General features: G+C 48.3%; 1 protein-coding gene across 5 annotated transcripts in view; it reads right to left on the bottom strand.

Moving 5' to 3' along the window:
* Positions 1–15,917, bottom strand: part of LOC128699941 (ATP-dependent helicase brm) — a 232,990-nt gene that overhangs the window by 118,452 nt on the left and 98,621 nt on the right. For all 5 annotated transcript variants that reach the window (XM_070102471.1, XM_070102470.1, XM_070102468.1 and 2 more), the window contains one exon: positions 13,676–13,885. In XM_070102471.1, coding sequence (XP_069958572.1) covers positions 13,676–13,885 — 210 coding nt within the window. The remainder of the gene's footprint in view (positions 1–13,675; positions 13,886–15,917) is intronic.

Genomic DNA, 15,917 nt, shown 5'->3' with positions numbered 1-15,917 from the left:
GAATAAACCTGCTGAGTATACCAGGTAAAATGTATGGCAGAGTTATTGAAATAATAACAATTTGGGATTTTGTTGAGTACCTGTTCCATAAATAAAACAACAGCAATAAAGAAGAAACGCTGAGCTTTACGCTGAAATGTAACAGTGTGATTTTTTTTATTATTATTTATTAACACATCGGCTGATTCCCACCAAGGCAGGGTGGCCCACCAAGGCAGGGTGGCCCACCAAGGCAGGGTGGCCACCAAGGCAGGGTGGCCCACCAAGGCAGGGTGGCCACCAAGGCAGGGTGGCCCGAAAAAGAAAAACTTTCACCATCATTCACTCCATCACTGTCTTGCCAGAAGGGTGCTTTACACTACAGTTATAAAATTGCAACATTAACACCCCTCCTTCAGAATGAAGAAAGTGTAATTATCAGGATCATAAGCATTAGGAAAGAGATGTACTTGCAACTGTGGCTTGAAAGCAAGAGCAGACTCCTGACCTTTAACAGACACTGGCAACCCAGCAAACAACCCACCAGCTACATAACAGACACTGGCAACCCAGCAAACAACCCACCAGCTACATAACAGACACTGGCAACCCAGCAAACAACCCACCAGCTACATAACAGACACTGGCAACCCAGCAAACAACCCACCAGCTACATAACAGACACTGGCAACCCAGCAAACAACCCACCAGCTACATAACAGACACTGGCAACCCAGCAAACAACCCACCAGCTACATAACAGACACTGGCAACCCAGCAAACAACCCACCAGCTACATAACAAGATTCTTTCTGCAAAAAAATTTCTCCAAAAGCACAAGGTTCGATCAGTTTAAATGTACAGCAGCAATTCACAGAAACGTGCCTGACCCTCATACAGGAGGTCACCATTTGTATGGTTATAAGGTTTGCGGCCCCACATCATAAATTCATAAATGAAAATCATCAGTGGGTGGAAAAAAAGTTTTTTTTTTTTCATTATCGAATGCATCTAAAGTGCCTCAGAACATGTTTACACTATCATATATTAACCCTTTGAGTGTCGCACGCCCCTTTCAGAAACTGTCATTCTATGTCATAAAATTTTTTGGGAAAAAAAAAAAAATTCTTATGAAATGATAGAGAACCTTTTCGGATGGTAATGACACCAAAAGTATGAAATTTGGTCAAAAACTCACGGAATTACTCTCCCGCGAAGTTAGCGATCTCTGCGACATATACGCATCAGCGATTTTGCCGACTTTGAGCCCTGTTTTTGGCCAATTCTGTTGTTCCACTTGACCAAACTCATAGCTATTTCTTTAGAACTCCATTTTTTCTATCAGTTAAGTACAAGAAACTGCCCATTTACCAATTTGAACTACCCAATAAAGTGGTCAGAAATTGGCAATTTGGCCAATTTCATGCAAATTAAAAAAGATGCCAATTTCAAAATAGAGTCCAGAATAAACACTGTAGACATTCTTGGCACTAAAATAACATATCCTCTATTCATTAGTCACGTCTCTAGGCCCCTCTTATATTACTATTGCTTTCTATTTTGATTTTTTATTCATACAAAAAATACAAAATTTACTGGTATGCAGATTACTGCATTATTGTAAAAATGGTATAAATAATATGTAAAGTAAAAGGACACAAGTGCAACTAATGTGACATTTTATTGTGGCAACGTTTCGCTCTCCAGGAACTTTATCAAGCCATTACAAACAATACATGGACACACAGGGTATATATAGGCTCAGAGTGAGGTGCAATACTAGTGGTAGTAGTAGTGATATAAGTAGTAGTAATACAATATGTTAGAACAGTTAACTTGCACATGAGTAAAAGGATATAAAAGCTATTACTTGGGAAACATAAAAATAGGTTAGACAAATATTTCTATTGGAGGCTGGGTAGAGAAGGTCTGCGACAAGATTTATGTAGGTGAAACAGCAAGAAATCTCGGCACCCACCTCAATGAACACATTTACGCATGTAGGAACGATAACTTGAACAATGCCTGTGTACAACACCGAAATTCCACCAATCATCTCATGAAGTTCAGGGACGCCCAATTAGTGATCAAAGAAACTAATTTCTGCAGATGCAAGTGCCTTGAATCTTCACTAATCGCTGTTTTTAATACAATTAAACAAAACAAAGGCAGCTTCACCATCTCTGAAGTCTTAGCAAGAATCCTCCTGAAAACAGTAAACCCTGCCATCACATAGTCTCTCCTGTTAATACTACACAAGCACATTACAGAGAATAAACATTGAAACAGGCCTTCCCTATCCAGCCTCAAATAGAAATATTTGTCTAACCTATTTTTATGCTTCCCAAGTAATAGCTTTCATATCCTTTTACTCATGTGCAAGTTAACTGTTCTTATATATTGTATTACTACTATTACTACTACTACTAATATCACCACTACTACTACTACTACTACCACTAGTATTGCACCTCACTCTGAGCCTATATATACCCTGCGTGTCCATGTATTGTTTGTAATTGCTTGATAAAGCTCCTGGAGAGCGAAACGTTGCCACAATAAAATGCTACATTAGTTGCACTTGTGTCCTTTTACTTTACATATTGTCGGTAATTCTACCAACTTTATTACAATAAATAATATCAGTGCACTAGTGAAAGAATATTAGACTCCCCAGTTGACGTGTATTGAACATGTGGTGTGATTTACTTACTCCTGAACAATGGTAAAAATCGAACATTTCCACTACTTTGAGCTTAATTTTAAGGTCATTTTCATCATGAAACTAATCAAAATCATCTCTATTTCTGTAATATGTTTTCCATTTTATCAAGTGAGACCACGAAAACGAGAATACAATGATAAATACTATACGAAAATACACCTCAAAGTTAGCATTTTAATCCAAAGAAACAGGTCAGTTTTTTTCTTATTATGCACTGCGTGCTGCAGGATTTTTTTTATGTGGTGCATATTGACCACACAGACCCATTCTCTCACATGTGGGCCCACCAGCTTTCTCCTGCTTGATTTGAAGCCGCTAGAATATTAAGTATATATACGTCCGAAACACTGGCTCGTAAGACGTATATACAGTATACGACCAAAACAGTCAAAGGGTTAAGTGCTCAATACAGCTAAGCATAAAAAAATATAAAAAAGTAAAATAAATACAGAGTACATAAAATACTTACCTTTTAAATATGGAGCTGGTCGTCCAGCCCTTATGCAAATGTTGTACAAAAACAGCGATAATGGTGGAAAAATGGTAATAAACAATACCTAATTGAAAGCTAATGAAAACATGGAACACTGAAAAGAGGATGCCAAATCAGGGCCTCCTACGCAGTAGGGCCGAACTTGTATAGTAAGTTCGGTTCCAGGCTACCGCCGGAAAGCGGACATTGCCAGAAAGCAGAACACCATTTTTTCCTCTTATAAATGCCAGATAACATTTTTTACACTAACATACATTAAAGAAGAATTAGGCATTAAAAACAATAAAAAGTAAAATACAAAGTACATTCATTACTTAAGATGTTTGTAGTTTTAATGTAGGGCGAGAGTGGCGGAGGTAGCTGGTAGGCAGGCAGTGGCAGGCTGGCGGTAGGCGGGGTGGTGTAGTAGGCCGGTAGGTGTAGGGTCAGACGGTGGTGCAGGTGGCAGGTGCTGGTAGGTCGGTAGGCTTGGCAGGAGTCGGCAGGTGGCATGGCCAGGTGTGGCAGACCGGTGGTGGTGCAGGCAGTTCTGGCAGGTGCAGGCAGTCCGGTAGGTGCAGGTAGCTGGCAGGTGGCAGGTAGCCGGCAGGTGCAGGCAGCTGGTAGGCGGCTGGCGGCAGGCGCAGGAGGTGCAGGTAGGCAGGCAGGTGCAGGCAGCTGGCAGGTGCAGGTAGCTGGCAGGTGCAGGCAGCTGGCAGGCAGGTAGACGGCAGGTGCAGGTCAGTCGGCAGGCAGGCAGTGGCAGGTGGCAGGGTGTCGAGGGTGGCTGCAGGCAGGTGGTCGGCGCAGGCAGCCGGTAGGTGTAGGTAGATGGTAGGCGGTAGTAGCGGCAGGTGTGGGTAGCCTGGCAGGCGCAGGTAGACGGTAGGTGCAGGTAGTGGCAGGTGCGGCAGCCTGCAGGCAGGCAGGTGGGCGTGTGCGGCAGGCGCAGTGGTTGGTGGCAGCTGGCAGGTGGCAGGCAGTAGCTGGTGGCGGTAGGTGGCAGGTGGTTGGTGGTGTAGGCAGTGGCAGGTGCAGGTAGCCGGCAGGTGGTGGAGGTGTGAGGTAGCCTGGCAGGTGCAGGCAGCCTGGCAGGTGCAGGCAGACGGTAGGTGCAGGCAGTGGCAGGTGGGCGGGTAGTTGGCAGGTGTAGGCAGCTGGCAGGTGTGAGGTCAGGATGGGTAGGTGCATTGGTAGGTGGTAGGTGCTGGTAGCTGGGTAGCCGTAGGTAGTGTAGGTGTTGGTGGGTAGCTGGCAGGTGCAGGTAGCCGGCAGGTGGGTGGTTAGGTGGGCAGGAGAGGCAGTGGCAGGTAGGTAGGCCTGTTGGAAGGTAGGTAGTCATGGTGTAGGCAGTCAGCTGGTGTAGGTAGCTGGCAGGTGGTAGGTGCTTGGTAGGTCGGTGGTAGTCTGGCAGGTGGCAGGTGAGGTAGGCAGTCAGGTAGGTGGTGGAGTAGTCAGGTGGTGTAGGTGGTTGGTAGGTGTAGGTAGCTGGTGAGGTGCAGGTAGTCAGTAGGTGTAGGTAGCTTGGTAGGTGCAGGTAGCCTTGATAGGTGGTAGGTGAGGTAAAGTCAGTAGGTGCAGGTAGCTGGTAGGTGTAGTAGACAGGTAGGTGTAGGTAGTCACAGGTGTAGGTAGCTTGGTGGGCAGCGGGTAGGCTGGCAGTGGCATGGTAGGCTGCAGGTGCAGGTAGCCTGTAGTGGTTGGTAGCTGGGCAGGTTGGCAGGCTGCCGGGCGGTGTGGCAGGTAGGGTGGCAGGTAGGGTGGTAGGTAGCTGGTAGGTGCAGGTAGGTGGCAGGTAGCTAGGCAGTAGGCAGTGGCAGGTGTAGGTAGCCGGCAGGTGGCAGGTAGCCGGCAGGTCAGGTAGGTGGCAGCAGTGCAGCAGTAGGTGGGAGTGCGGCAGGTGTAGGTAGTGGTGGCAGGTGGTAGGTGCAGGTTTGGGAGGTAGGTAGGTGGCAGCAGGTGGGTAGGTAGTCTGGTAGGTGCAGGTGGCTGGTAGGTGGGCAGGTGCAGGTAGTCGGTAGGTGGTAGTTGGCAGGTGCGGGTAGGCTGGCTGTAGGTGGCAGGCAGTTGCAGGTGGGCAGGTGCAGTGCAGGCAGGTGGGAGGTGGCAGGTAGGGCTGGTGGGTGTGGCAGGTAGCCGGGTGCGGTGAGGTGCATGGCAGTGGCGGCAGGTGCGGTGGCAGTGGTAGCGGCAGGTGCGGGTAGGTCGTGGCAGGTGCAGGTAGCGGTGGCAGGTGTGGGTGGCACTGGTAGGTGGTGCAGGTGGGCAGTGGCAGGCGCAGGTGGCAGGTAGGTGGGTGCAGGCGGTAGTGTAGGTGTCAGGTAGGTGGTAGGGTGGCAGGTGCAGGTGGTATGGCAGGTGCAGGTGGGCAGGCCATGGCAGGTGCAGGCAGACAGGTGGCGGGTGGGCGGGTAGCTGGCAGGTGTAGGCAGTGGTAGGTAGGTAGGGTGCAGGTGCAGGTGCAGGCTGGTGGAGGTGCAGGTATGTTAGGTGGCAGCTAGGCAGGTGGTAGGTATTCCGGCAGGTGGCAGGTCAGTGTGGTAGCAGGTAGTCGGAGCCGTTGGAAGGTAGTGGCGGTGGTGCAGGTAGCTGGCAGGTGTAGGTAGTCGGCAGGGTAGCCTTGATACGGCCAGGTGCAGGTAGTCGGTAGGTGCAGGTAGCAGGTGGTGCAGGTTGTAGGTGGCAGGTGGGCAGGCAGGTGGCAGGTGGTGGAGGTGCAGGTGTCAGGCAGTATGTAGGTGCAGGCAGCTGGCAGGGTGTAGGTAGCTGGCAGGTGTGGTAGCTTGGTAGGTGTAGGGCAGTCAGGCAGGTGAGGTAGCTGGCAGGTGCAGGTAGCTTGGCAGGCAGGTGTAGGTAGTCGGTGGGCAGGTGGGTGGGCAGGCTGGCAGTGGTAAAGGTAAAGGTGCAGGTTGGTGGCAGGTGGCAGGTAGTGTGGTTAGTGGCAGGTAGTGGCTGTAGGGGTGGTGGAGGTGTAGGCTAGGTTGTAGGTGCAGGGTAGGTAGGTGAGGCAGTCGGTGGTCGTGGTGTTGGTAGGCTAGGCTGGTGGTGTGCAGGCGGTAGGTGCGGTACGGTGCGAGGTAGCCTTGATAGCCTGGTAGGTGTAGGTAGTCAGAAGGTGCAGGGTAGCTGGTAGGTGTAGGTAGTGGAAGATGGTAGGTGCAGGTAGCTGGTGGCAGGTAGCTGAGTCAGCAGGTGATGGTAGGTGGCAGGTGGTAGGTAGTGGCAGTCGGCATGGTGGCAGGTATCCGGCAGGTGGGCAGGTTGGTGGGGATAGGTGGTGGCTGAGGCGTTAGTGGCAGGGTAGTAGGTAGGCAGTGCATCAGGTGGGCAGGCAGCCTGGCAGGTGTTAGGCATTGGCAGGTGGTGCAGGTAGCCAGTGGTGGGTGCAGGTAGGCTGCAGGCAGGGCAGGGTTGCAGGTGCAGGCAGCTGGTAGGTGCTGGCAGTGGTTAGGCAGGCAGGTAGTTGCAGGTGCAGGTAGCCTTGGCAGGTGTAGGTAGCTTGGCAGCGAAGGTGTAGGTAGGCGTAGGTAGCCAGGTAGCTGCAGTGCAGCGGCGGGTGGTGCGAGGTTCAGTAAGGTGTAGGCAGCCTGGTAGGCGCAGGTAGCCGGCAGGTGCAGGCAGCGGCAGGTGCAGGGAGTTAGGGCGGTGGCAGGATGGTGGCGGCAGCTGGTAGGTGGTTAGGTGGCAGTGGGCAGGACAGGTAGGTGCAGGAGTCGGTAGGGTGTAGGTAGTGGTGGCAGGTGCGCAGGCGGTGGTGGCAGGCAGGCAGCCGGAGGCGGCAGGTAGGCAGTGGCAGGTGCGGTGAGGTAGCCTGGGTAGGTTGTAGGCAGTGCGTAAGGTGTAGGTAGGCGGAGTGGTGGGAGTGGCTGGCAGGCCTGCAGGTGCAGGCAGTCCGTGGCAGCTGGCAGGCCTGGTAGGCAGGAGTGGTTGGTGGTGGTGGAGGCAGATGGTAGGTGTAGGCCGGCTTGGCAGGTGCAGGTAGACAGGTGCAGGTGGGGCCGGCAGGTGTGGCAGGTAGGCCAGCCGCGCAGGCAGCTGGCAGGGGTAGCAGGCAGCCGGGTGCAGTCGGCAGGTGCAGGCAGCCGGCGAGGTGCGGGTAGTTCGTAAGTGCAGGCAGGTGGCAGGTGCAGGTGGCAGGCAGGTAGGTGGTGGAGTCGTGGAGTGCATGGCTGGTAGGTGTGCAGGCAGCCTTGGTAGGTGCAGGCAGCCGGTGGGAGGCAGGCAGCTGGCAGGTGCAGGTGGTTAGTGGGAATGACCGGCAGGTGCAGGCAGTGGCAGGTGCAGGTAGCTGGCAGGTGGCAGGCTGGGTGTGGCAGGCAGGTCAGGTGTAGGCAGCTGGCAGGGTGCAGGTAGGCTGGTAGGTGGCAGGCTGGCGGCGTAGCCTGGCAGGTGCGAGGTGGCAGCTGGCAGGTGTGGGCAGGCTGGGTCAAGTGCAGGCAGCCGGCAGGCGCAGGTAGTTGGCAGGCAGCTGGCAGTGCAGGCGGTGCGGCGGCAGGTTGGCAGGTGGCAGGCAGTAGCCGCTGGCAGGTGCAGCCTGGTGGTGCTGGCAGCCTGGTTGGCGTGCAGGCAGCTGGTAGGTGCAGGTGCAGCCGGCAGGTGCAGGCCGGTTCGGGGTGCGGCAGCCAGGTGGCAGGTGCAGGCAGTTGGTGCGCAGGTGCCAGGTAGGCAGGCAGCTGGCAGGTGGTGGCAGGTGGCAGGTGCAGGCATGGCAGGCTGGCAGGTAGGCGGCAGGCCGCAGGTAGGGCGGCAGCAGGCAGGCTGCAGGCAGCTGGAGGTGCAGGCAGGTGCTGGCAGGCAGGCAGCTGGCAGGTGCAGTGGAGGCTGGTGGCAGGCTGTAGGTGGCATGGCATGGAGTGGCGGTAGCTGGTGGCAGGTGGTGGAGGGTGGCGTAGTGGTGTGGGCGCGGTAGGTAGCCGGTAGGCGGTGGCAGGTAGCTGCAGGTGGCAGGGGTGCTGGCAGGTAGCGTAGGTAGCCGGGGGGCAGGCTTGGTAGGAGTGGCCGGTAGGCTTGGCGGGTGGTGGGCAGGCTGGCAGGCGGCAGGTGGAGCCGGGTGGCAGCGGGATGGTGGCTGGCAGGTCGCGGTAGCCTGGTGGCAGGTAGCTGGCAGGTGCAGGCAGCCGGTGGTGTGGTGCAGGCTGGCGGTGGTGAGGTAGCTGGCAGGTGCCAGGCATGCAGGCAGGCAGCCGGTGGGTGCTTGGCAGGTGCAGGGTAGTCAGTAGGTGGGGTAGCTGGTAGGTGCAGGCAGCTGGTGGCAGTGGCAGTGGCAGGCAGGTAGCTGGTAGGCGCAGGTAGCCTTGGCTGGGTGGTTGGTGGGCAGGCAGGTGGCAGGCAGTACGGCAGGTGGCAGGTGGTAGGTGCAGGTACAGCAGGTAGCTGGTAGGTGTAGGTAGGTGTAGGTGAAGGTATCTGGTAGATGTAGGTAGTCAGTAGGTTTAGGTAGCTGGTAGGTGTAGGTAGCTGGTAGGTGTATGTAGGTGTAGGTGAAGGTGTCTGGTAGGTGTAGGTAGATGGTAGGTGTAGGTAGCTGGTAGGTGACGGTATCTGGTAGGTGTAGGTAGTTGGTAGGTATAGGTAGCTGGTAGGTGTATGTAGCTGGTAGGTGTAGGTAGTCGGTAGGTGTAGGTAGCTGGTAGGTGTAGGTAGCTGGTAGGTGTAGGTGAAGGTATCTGGTAGGTGTAGGTAGCTGGTAGGTGTATGTAGCTGGTAGGTGTAGGTAGGTGTAGGTGAAGGTATCTGGTAGGTGTAGGTAGCTGGTAGGTGTATGTAGCTGGTAGGTGTAGGTAGCTGGTAGGTGTAGGTGAAGGTATCTGGTAGGTGTAGGTAGCTGGTAGGTGTAGGTAGCTGGTAGGTGTAGGTAGCTGGTAGGTGTAGGTGAAGGTGTCAGCATAGTTGCTGATCCCTGTATTCCCAGGTTGCTGATCCCTGTATTCCCAGTATTATATAGCATAGCATATTAGTATCATCCCTGTGCTTTAGACACGAGATCCCTCATAGGCCTGGCTTTGTGTGACGTCATGGGGATACACATGGGCAGTGATCCCTCTGTCCCGTTCTCACTCGGCGGCAGACCTACAAGGCGTGAACAGGCTAGGCACCGGGCTCCATCTCTCATCTCAGTCTGACAATACACCTACCATCCTACAAGTGTGTCTACCTTATCCTACGATATCTCCATTCAAGAACCCTTCTGGTAGGTGTAGGTAGCTGGTAGGTGTAGGTAGCTGGTAGGTGTAGGAAGCTGGTAGGTGTAGGTAGTCAGTAGGTGTAGACAGCTGATAGGTGTAGGTAGCTGGTAGGTGTAGGTAGTTGGTAGGTGTAGGTAGGTGTAGGTGAAGGTATCTGGTAGGTGTAGGTAGCTGGTAGGTGTAGGTGAAGGTATCTGGTAGGTGTTGGTAGCTGGTAGGTGTAGGTAGCTGGTAGGTGTAGGTAGCTGGTAGGTGTAGGTAGGTTTAGGTGAAGGTATCTGGTAGGTGTAGGTAGCTGGTAGGTGTAGGTAGCTGGTAGGTGTAGGTAGCTGGTAGGTGTAGGTAGTTGGTAGGTGTAGGTAGTTGGTAGGTGTAGGTAGCTGGTAGGTGTAGGTAGATGGTAGGTGTAGGTAGTTGGTAGGTGTAGGTAGCTGGTAGGTGTAGGTAGCTGGTAGGTGTAGGTAGCTGGTAGGTGTAGGTAGCTGGTAGGTGTAGGTAGCTGGTAGGTGTAGGTAGCTGGTAGGTGTAGGTAGCTGGTAGGTGTAGGTAGGTGTAGGTGAAGGTATCTGGTAGGTGTAGGTAGCTGGTAGGTGTAGGTAGCTGGTAGGTGTAGGTAGTTGGTAGGTGTAGGTAGCTGGTAGGTGTAGGTAGATGGTAGGTGTAGGTAGCTGGTAGGTGTAGGTAGCTGGTAGGTGTAGGTAGTTGGTAGGTGTAGGTAGTTGGTAGGTGTAGGTAGTTGGTAGGTGTAGGTAGTTGGTAGGTGAAGGTAGTTGGTAGGTGTAGGTAGTTGGTAGGTGTAGGTAGCTGGTAGGTGTAGGTAGCTGGTAGGTGTAGGTAGCTGGTAGGTGTAGGTAGCTGGTAGGTGTAGGTAGATGGTAGGTGTAGGTAGCTGGTAGGTGTAGGTAGCTGGTAGGTGTAGGTAGCTGGTATGTGTAGGTAGCTGGTAGGTGTAGGTAGCTGGTAGGTGTAGGTAGCTGGTAGGTGTAGGTATCTGGTAGGTGAAGGTAGCTGGTAGGTGTAGGTAGCTGGTAGGTGTAGGTAGCTGGTAGGTGTAGGTAGCTGGTAGGTGTAGGTAGCTGGTAGGTGTAGGTAGCTGGTAGGTGTAGGTAGCTGGTAGGTGTAGGTATCTGGTAGGTGAAGGTAGCTGGTAGGTGTAGGTAGCTGGTAGGTGTAGGTAGCCAGGAAGCCCCCCTACTCCAGCCTACGAGACCTATGTAGCTGGGCAAGAGAGGGATCATACCAAGGGGCTAAATCATGAATCAAAATCCCATGAAAGAAAACAAGGTACAATACCCTTACTGGAACGATACACAAATAACCTGCACATAGTCAACCAAAACAACGTCACAAGTTTCATTCTCCCATGTGCGGTTTATTTGCGTATGATCCCTTTAGTGACTGAAAAACAGAACTAGCCAGTCACAGCCACAAATGCCTGATGATGAATATTAGAAAACTGGCCAACAGACACATCCACCTTGCCCAGGGCATCTCTCACCATCACAACCTGGTCCTGGTAAAGGTTTATATAATTACAAAAACACATTATGTGCTAGTAAGCTGGTGGAATTGAAATATTAAGACTAAAAGTAACACCACTATGATCAGGCACAGTAATACAGGAGGACCATGCATAGTTGTCATCCTTTTTTTCGGCATTCCACATTTTCATTGGCTTTCAAATGAGCCATTGTTCATTATGATCAGCACTGTTACCAATTTTCTGCCATTTTCACACAACAGCTGTGTGAGGGAAGGGTGACCAGTACCATATTTTTTGATGCCTACTGTTTCTTTAATGCCTACCTTTATTAAGCACTTAACCCTTTGAGGGTCGACAGGCCCTCTCCGAAACTCGTTCTCAGGGTCGGCCAAATTTAAAAAAAAAAAAAATTATTTTCTCTTATGAAAAGATAGAGAATCTTTTCCCGATCATAAAGACACCAAAAGTTTGAAATTTGATAGAAAACTTACGGAATTATGCTCTCGCAAAGTTAGCGGTCTCGGCGATGTTTACGCATCGGCGATTTTGCCCACTTTGAGCCCCATTTTCGGCCAATTTCACTGTACTAGTCGACAAAAAACATGAATATTTCGCTAGAACTCCATTTTTTCTATCGAATGGGTGCAAGAAACCACTCATTTATGAAATTCAATTATCCAATACAGTGGTCAGAATTTAGCAATTTTGCCAATTTCACACAAATTTCAAAAGATGCCAATTTCCGAATAGGGTCCAGAATAAACAAGAAAGTCATTCCTGGCACTAAAATGACATTTCCTCTAGTGATTAGTCACGTCTCAAGGCCCCTCTTATATTCTTTTGCTTTCCACTTTGAATTTTTATTTTCACAAAAAATATAAGATTTACTGTTATGCAGACTACTGCATTAGTGTAAAAAATGGTATAAATATTATTGGTGCACTTGTGAAAGAATATTAGACTCACCAGTTGACGTGTATTGCACGCTTGGCACGATTTGTGTACTTTTGAAGTTTGGTAAAAATCGAACATTTCTGCTACTTTGAGCTCAATTTCAAGGCACTTTTCTTTGTAAAACCAGTCAAAATCATCTCAATTTCTGTAATATGTCTTCCATTCTATAAAATGAGACCAAGAAAACTAGAATACAACAATAAATACCATACGAAAATACACTGCAAAGTCGCTGATTTATTAAAAAAAAATGGTCAAAGTTTTTTTTTCTCATTATGCACTGTGTGCTGCAGGATTTTTTTTAGACTGTGCACACTGACCACATAGACCCATTCTTTTATATGAAGGCCTACCAGCTTTCTCCCACTAGATTTGAGGCCGCTAGAATTTATGAGTACTAGTACATCAAAAACCCCTATGCGTAAGACGTACTAGTACGACGAAAACCCTCAAAGGGTTAATATATGATAGTGTAATTACATTACCAAGCGTTTTATAAGGATTCAAAAATGAAAAACGGTTTTCACCCTCCGGTGAACGCTTTGAGAATATTCTGTATTGTGTATGATATCATTATATCATTATTGTGTATATCATTATTATACACAATTCAGGAGGTCCTCAATGTGCAAACTTGTAAGTTGAGAACTTACTGTATTTAGAGGTATTATCTCAACATCTTCAAGACTTATCACTAGACAGAACCAATATTGGTGGTTGATTAAACATCTAAATTATTCAAATCTATTAGCTCCAGGAAGTTCTTTGCAAGTGGTACAATAAGAAAAGCAAATCTATCAAGAAGCAAGAAACCTGTGTCATCAGTGGCAAGCAAATGTGAAACATTTCCAAAAAAATGAGAAAGTGTACATACATGTACACAGGAGAGTAATGAATAAGACAGCAAGTATACATGCACACACAAGAGAGAGGAATAAAATCATTCATGTATACACAAGAGACTCACGAAATCGTAATGACACGACTGCAAACAAACCATACCACAGGCGGGGTTTGATGCCGCGGTCAGAGTCTCAAAACTCCAGACCGTTGTGTTAGCCACTGGACCAGCTAGCTTCAATAAGATTCATCCAACTAGGTATATTTCTACACCATAGGAAGGTTAGCATAGGCACCACTGTGACCACAAATGCAAGTTTTTACAGACGAATCTCCCGCTAGCATGGCCGTGACGAACTCTAGCTCAAGTCCCTTCGAAGCCGTCAACATGACTCATGAAATCATAATGACACAATTGCAAACAAACCATACCACGGGCGGGGTTTGATCCTGCCTATGCTGACCTTCCTATGGTATAGAAATATACCTAGTTAGATGAATCTTATTGAAGCTAGCTGGTCCAGTGGCTAACGCGACGGTCTGGAGTTTTGAGACTCTCTGACCGTGGGATCAAACCCTGACCGTGGGATCAAACCCCGCCCGTGGTATGGTTTATACACAAGAGTAATGAATGAAGCAACCATATGTACACACACACAAACAAGAGTTATGAATAAACTCATACATGTACACACAAGACTGATCAATACAACAATCATACATGTACACACAAGACTGATCAATACAACAATCATACATGTACACACAGGTGATGAATAAAATAACAACCATACATGTACACACAAGAAAAATAACAAAAGACAAATTTGACATAAAAAGCTATTAAAAAAAATCAACTACTATTTAATAGAGTTTATGCTAACAAACTGATACAAAAAAAGTGGTTCACTGAACCCGAACACACAAAAAATTTATGAAGTTGACTTAAAAGAAACATCAGAAATACACACAGTATAAGCTGACAAATTCAGAATAACACATAGTATAACCTGACTTTGAGAACCTTGACATCTCACCTGAACTGTGGGGGCCCACTTTTCAAATTCCAGAGCCCAGTTAGATATGGTGGAGAGCGGCACAATAATGAGATAGGGTCCGTTGTTCTTCTTGGTCTCAATCAAGTAGGTGAGAAGTGCGATAGTCTGGATAGTCTTACCCAGACCCATCTCATCGGCCAGGATGCCATTCAGATTGTTGTTGTAGAGAGAGACAAGCCACTCCAGGCCCTAAAAAATATATCAACACATTTTACTTGCAAATACATATCGATAGGCAGGGGACTATGCCAAAATTTTTTGCCGATACTAATACTCAATTTTAGGCTGATACCGATACCATCAAAATTAGCTGATACCCACCGATGCTAGTACCACCAAAATTTACCAATGCCCACTGATACTCAGTATTTAGACTGATACCAATATTCGGGCACACCCCTACACATTAATAATAAATTTTGTGAAACAATGCTTAATTTCAAAATTTTAAGACTTAATAATCACTAGGACTATAACAAAGTTGTCATTGTTGATGTACTCTGGTACCTAGTTACCTTCTGTACACAGTGTAGTCAAAGTGAACTTCACCTGCTGGTGGTAACCTGACACAGACACCTACCTTAAGGTGATACAAATGGTACAGTACCTCACCTACTGGTGGTAACCTGACACAGACACCTACCTCAAGGTGACAAACAGTAGCAGTGTTGTCTAGGGTCATCCCCAGACACTTCATTTACTTTTTCGAATTTCCATGGTGACTGAGGCCTTCATAAATATGGGAAGGAAAAAACGTGCGTCCTATATGCAAGGTTAAAGTTGCAAAAAAGTGCTAAGGCACTTAAATGTACCTAGTTTAGTGAATGGTTCCACACTGCCGGTGTTGATTTGGACGTTGATCATAATTTTATACATAGGTCTCATAATTCTGTTTTTTTATTTTTGTGCAGTTAATGTGTGCTGGGAGAGGAAGTTGTTCTTCATGAGGCAATAATGCTGATTATCAAGGATCATTTGTGCAGTGAAAGTATTTCTGTGACTGTGGTTGGTGCAGTGACAGCATTTCTGTGACTGTGGTTGGTGCAGTGAGTGTGTTTCAGTGACTGATGCAGTGATAGTACAGTGTAACCTCAAAAATCGAACTGCTCCCAACTCAACCAGTTATGTAAGTGTATTTTTATAAGTGCTTTTATAAGTGCATTTTTGAGGGTCTTAAATGGTCTAATCTAATTTACATTATTCCTGATGGGAATAAATTCGTTCGGTAGTGGCACTCGAACAGCCTTCTGGACCGAAGAAAGTTCGATATTTGAGGTTCCACTGTATTTCAGTGACTGGTTGGTGCAGTGATAGAGTTATTTTCAACGAGTGCTCAGGAACTTCACTGGTGGTTGAGAATCTACCTTACCTTAGCACTGAGTTGTGAGGTCCTACTGTTTGTTCTCACCCTCTTGTTTATATTGTTAGGAAGAACACTGAGGCTTAGAAGAGGTCTGACATTAGGATTAATAACCCTAAAATGAACACTGCTGATGATCAACAGGTTCTGACTGTTACAACAAAACCCGGCATTCAGTACATGACGACACATATGCAACATCTGGGTATCTTCACATGAAGACATTTCACCAATCAGTGGCTTTATCAATACAAGGACATAATGTGATGAATGTAGAACTATATACAAAAGATGAGGTAATCAGTCCCTCAGCCTTGGGACTGATTACCTCATCTGTATATAGTTCTACTTATTTCATGTCCTTAAACTGTACTGATAGTCACTGGATGGTGAAATGTCTACAAATAAAGATACCCAGATGCTGCACATGTCTAATTCTTCATCTTGTCAGTATTGTCTATCATTCATATACATTCCAGTGGATAATGCTACCACTGGACATGTAAAGGATTTAATTCAGGACTCATTAGGCTCAGTTGAAGATTGAGACACTTATGCAACATATGGGAATCTTTATTGAGGAAATGTTTTGCCACACAGTGGCTTCATCAGTCCAATACAATGCAGAAAGGTGTAAGGAGAGGAGTTGTTAGAGGTAATCAGTCCCTCAGCCTGGAGTCGATGTGTTCAGTCCATCAATCTTGTAGAATGTAGAGCATAGGGCCGTAGACATGGCTTATATACTGTAATCAGGTGAGGTGAAGCAGGAGGAGGCGGGGTCACAGTGGTACCATCAACTAGTCTAAGTAGGTCTTCATCCACAGGTTGGACAAGGTTTGAAGAATTCTTTGTATCAAAATC

Source organism: Cherax quadricarinatus, chromosome 81 (assembly GCF_038502225.1).
Source record: "Cherax quadricarinatus isolate ZL_2023a chromosome 81, ASM3850222v1, whole genome shotgun sequence".
Lineage (NCBI taxonomy): Eukaryota > Metazoa > Arthropoda > Malacostraca > Decapoda > Parastacidae > Cherax > Cherax quadricarinatus.
Note: the sequence above shows the minus strand (reverse complement) of the source record. Positions and strands in the feature narration are given on the sequence as shown.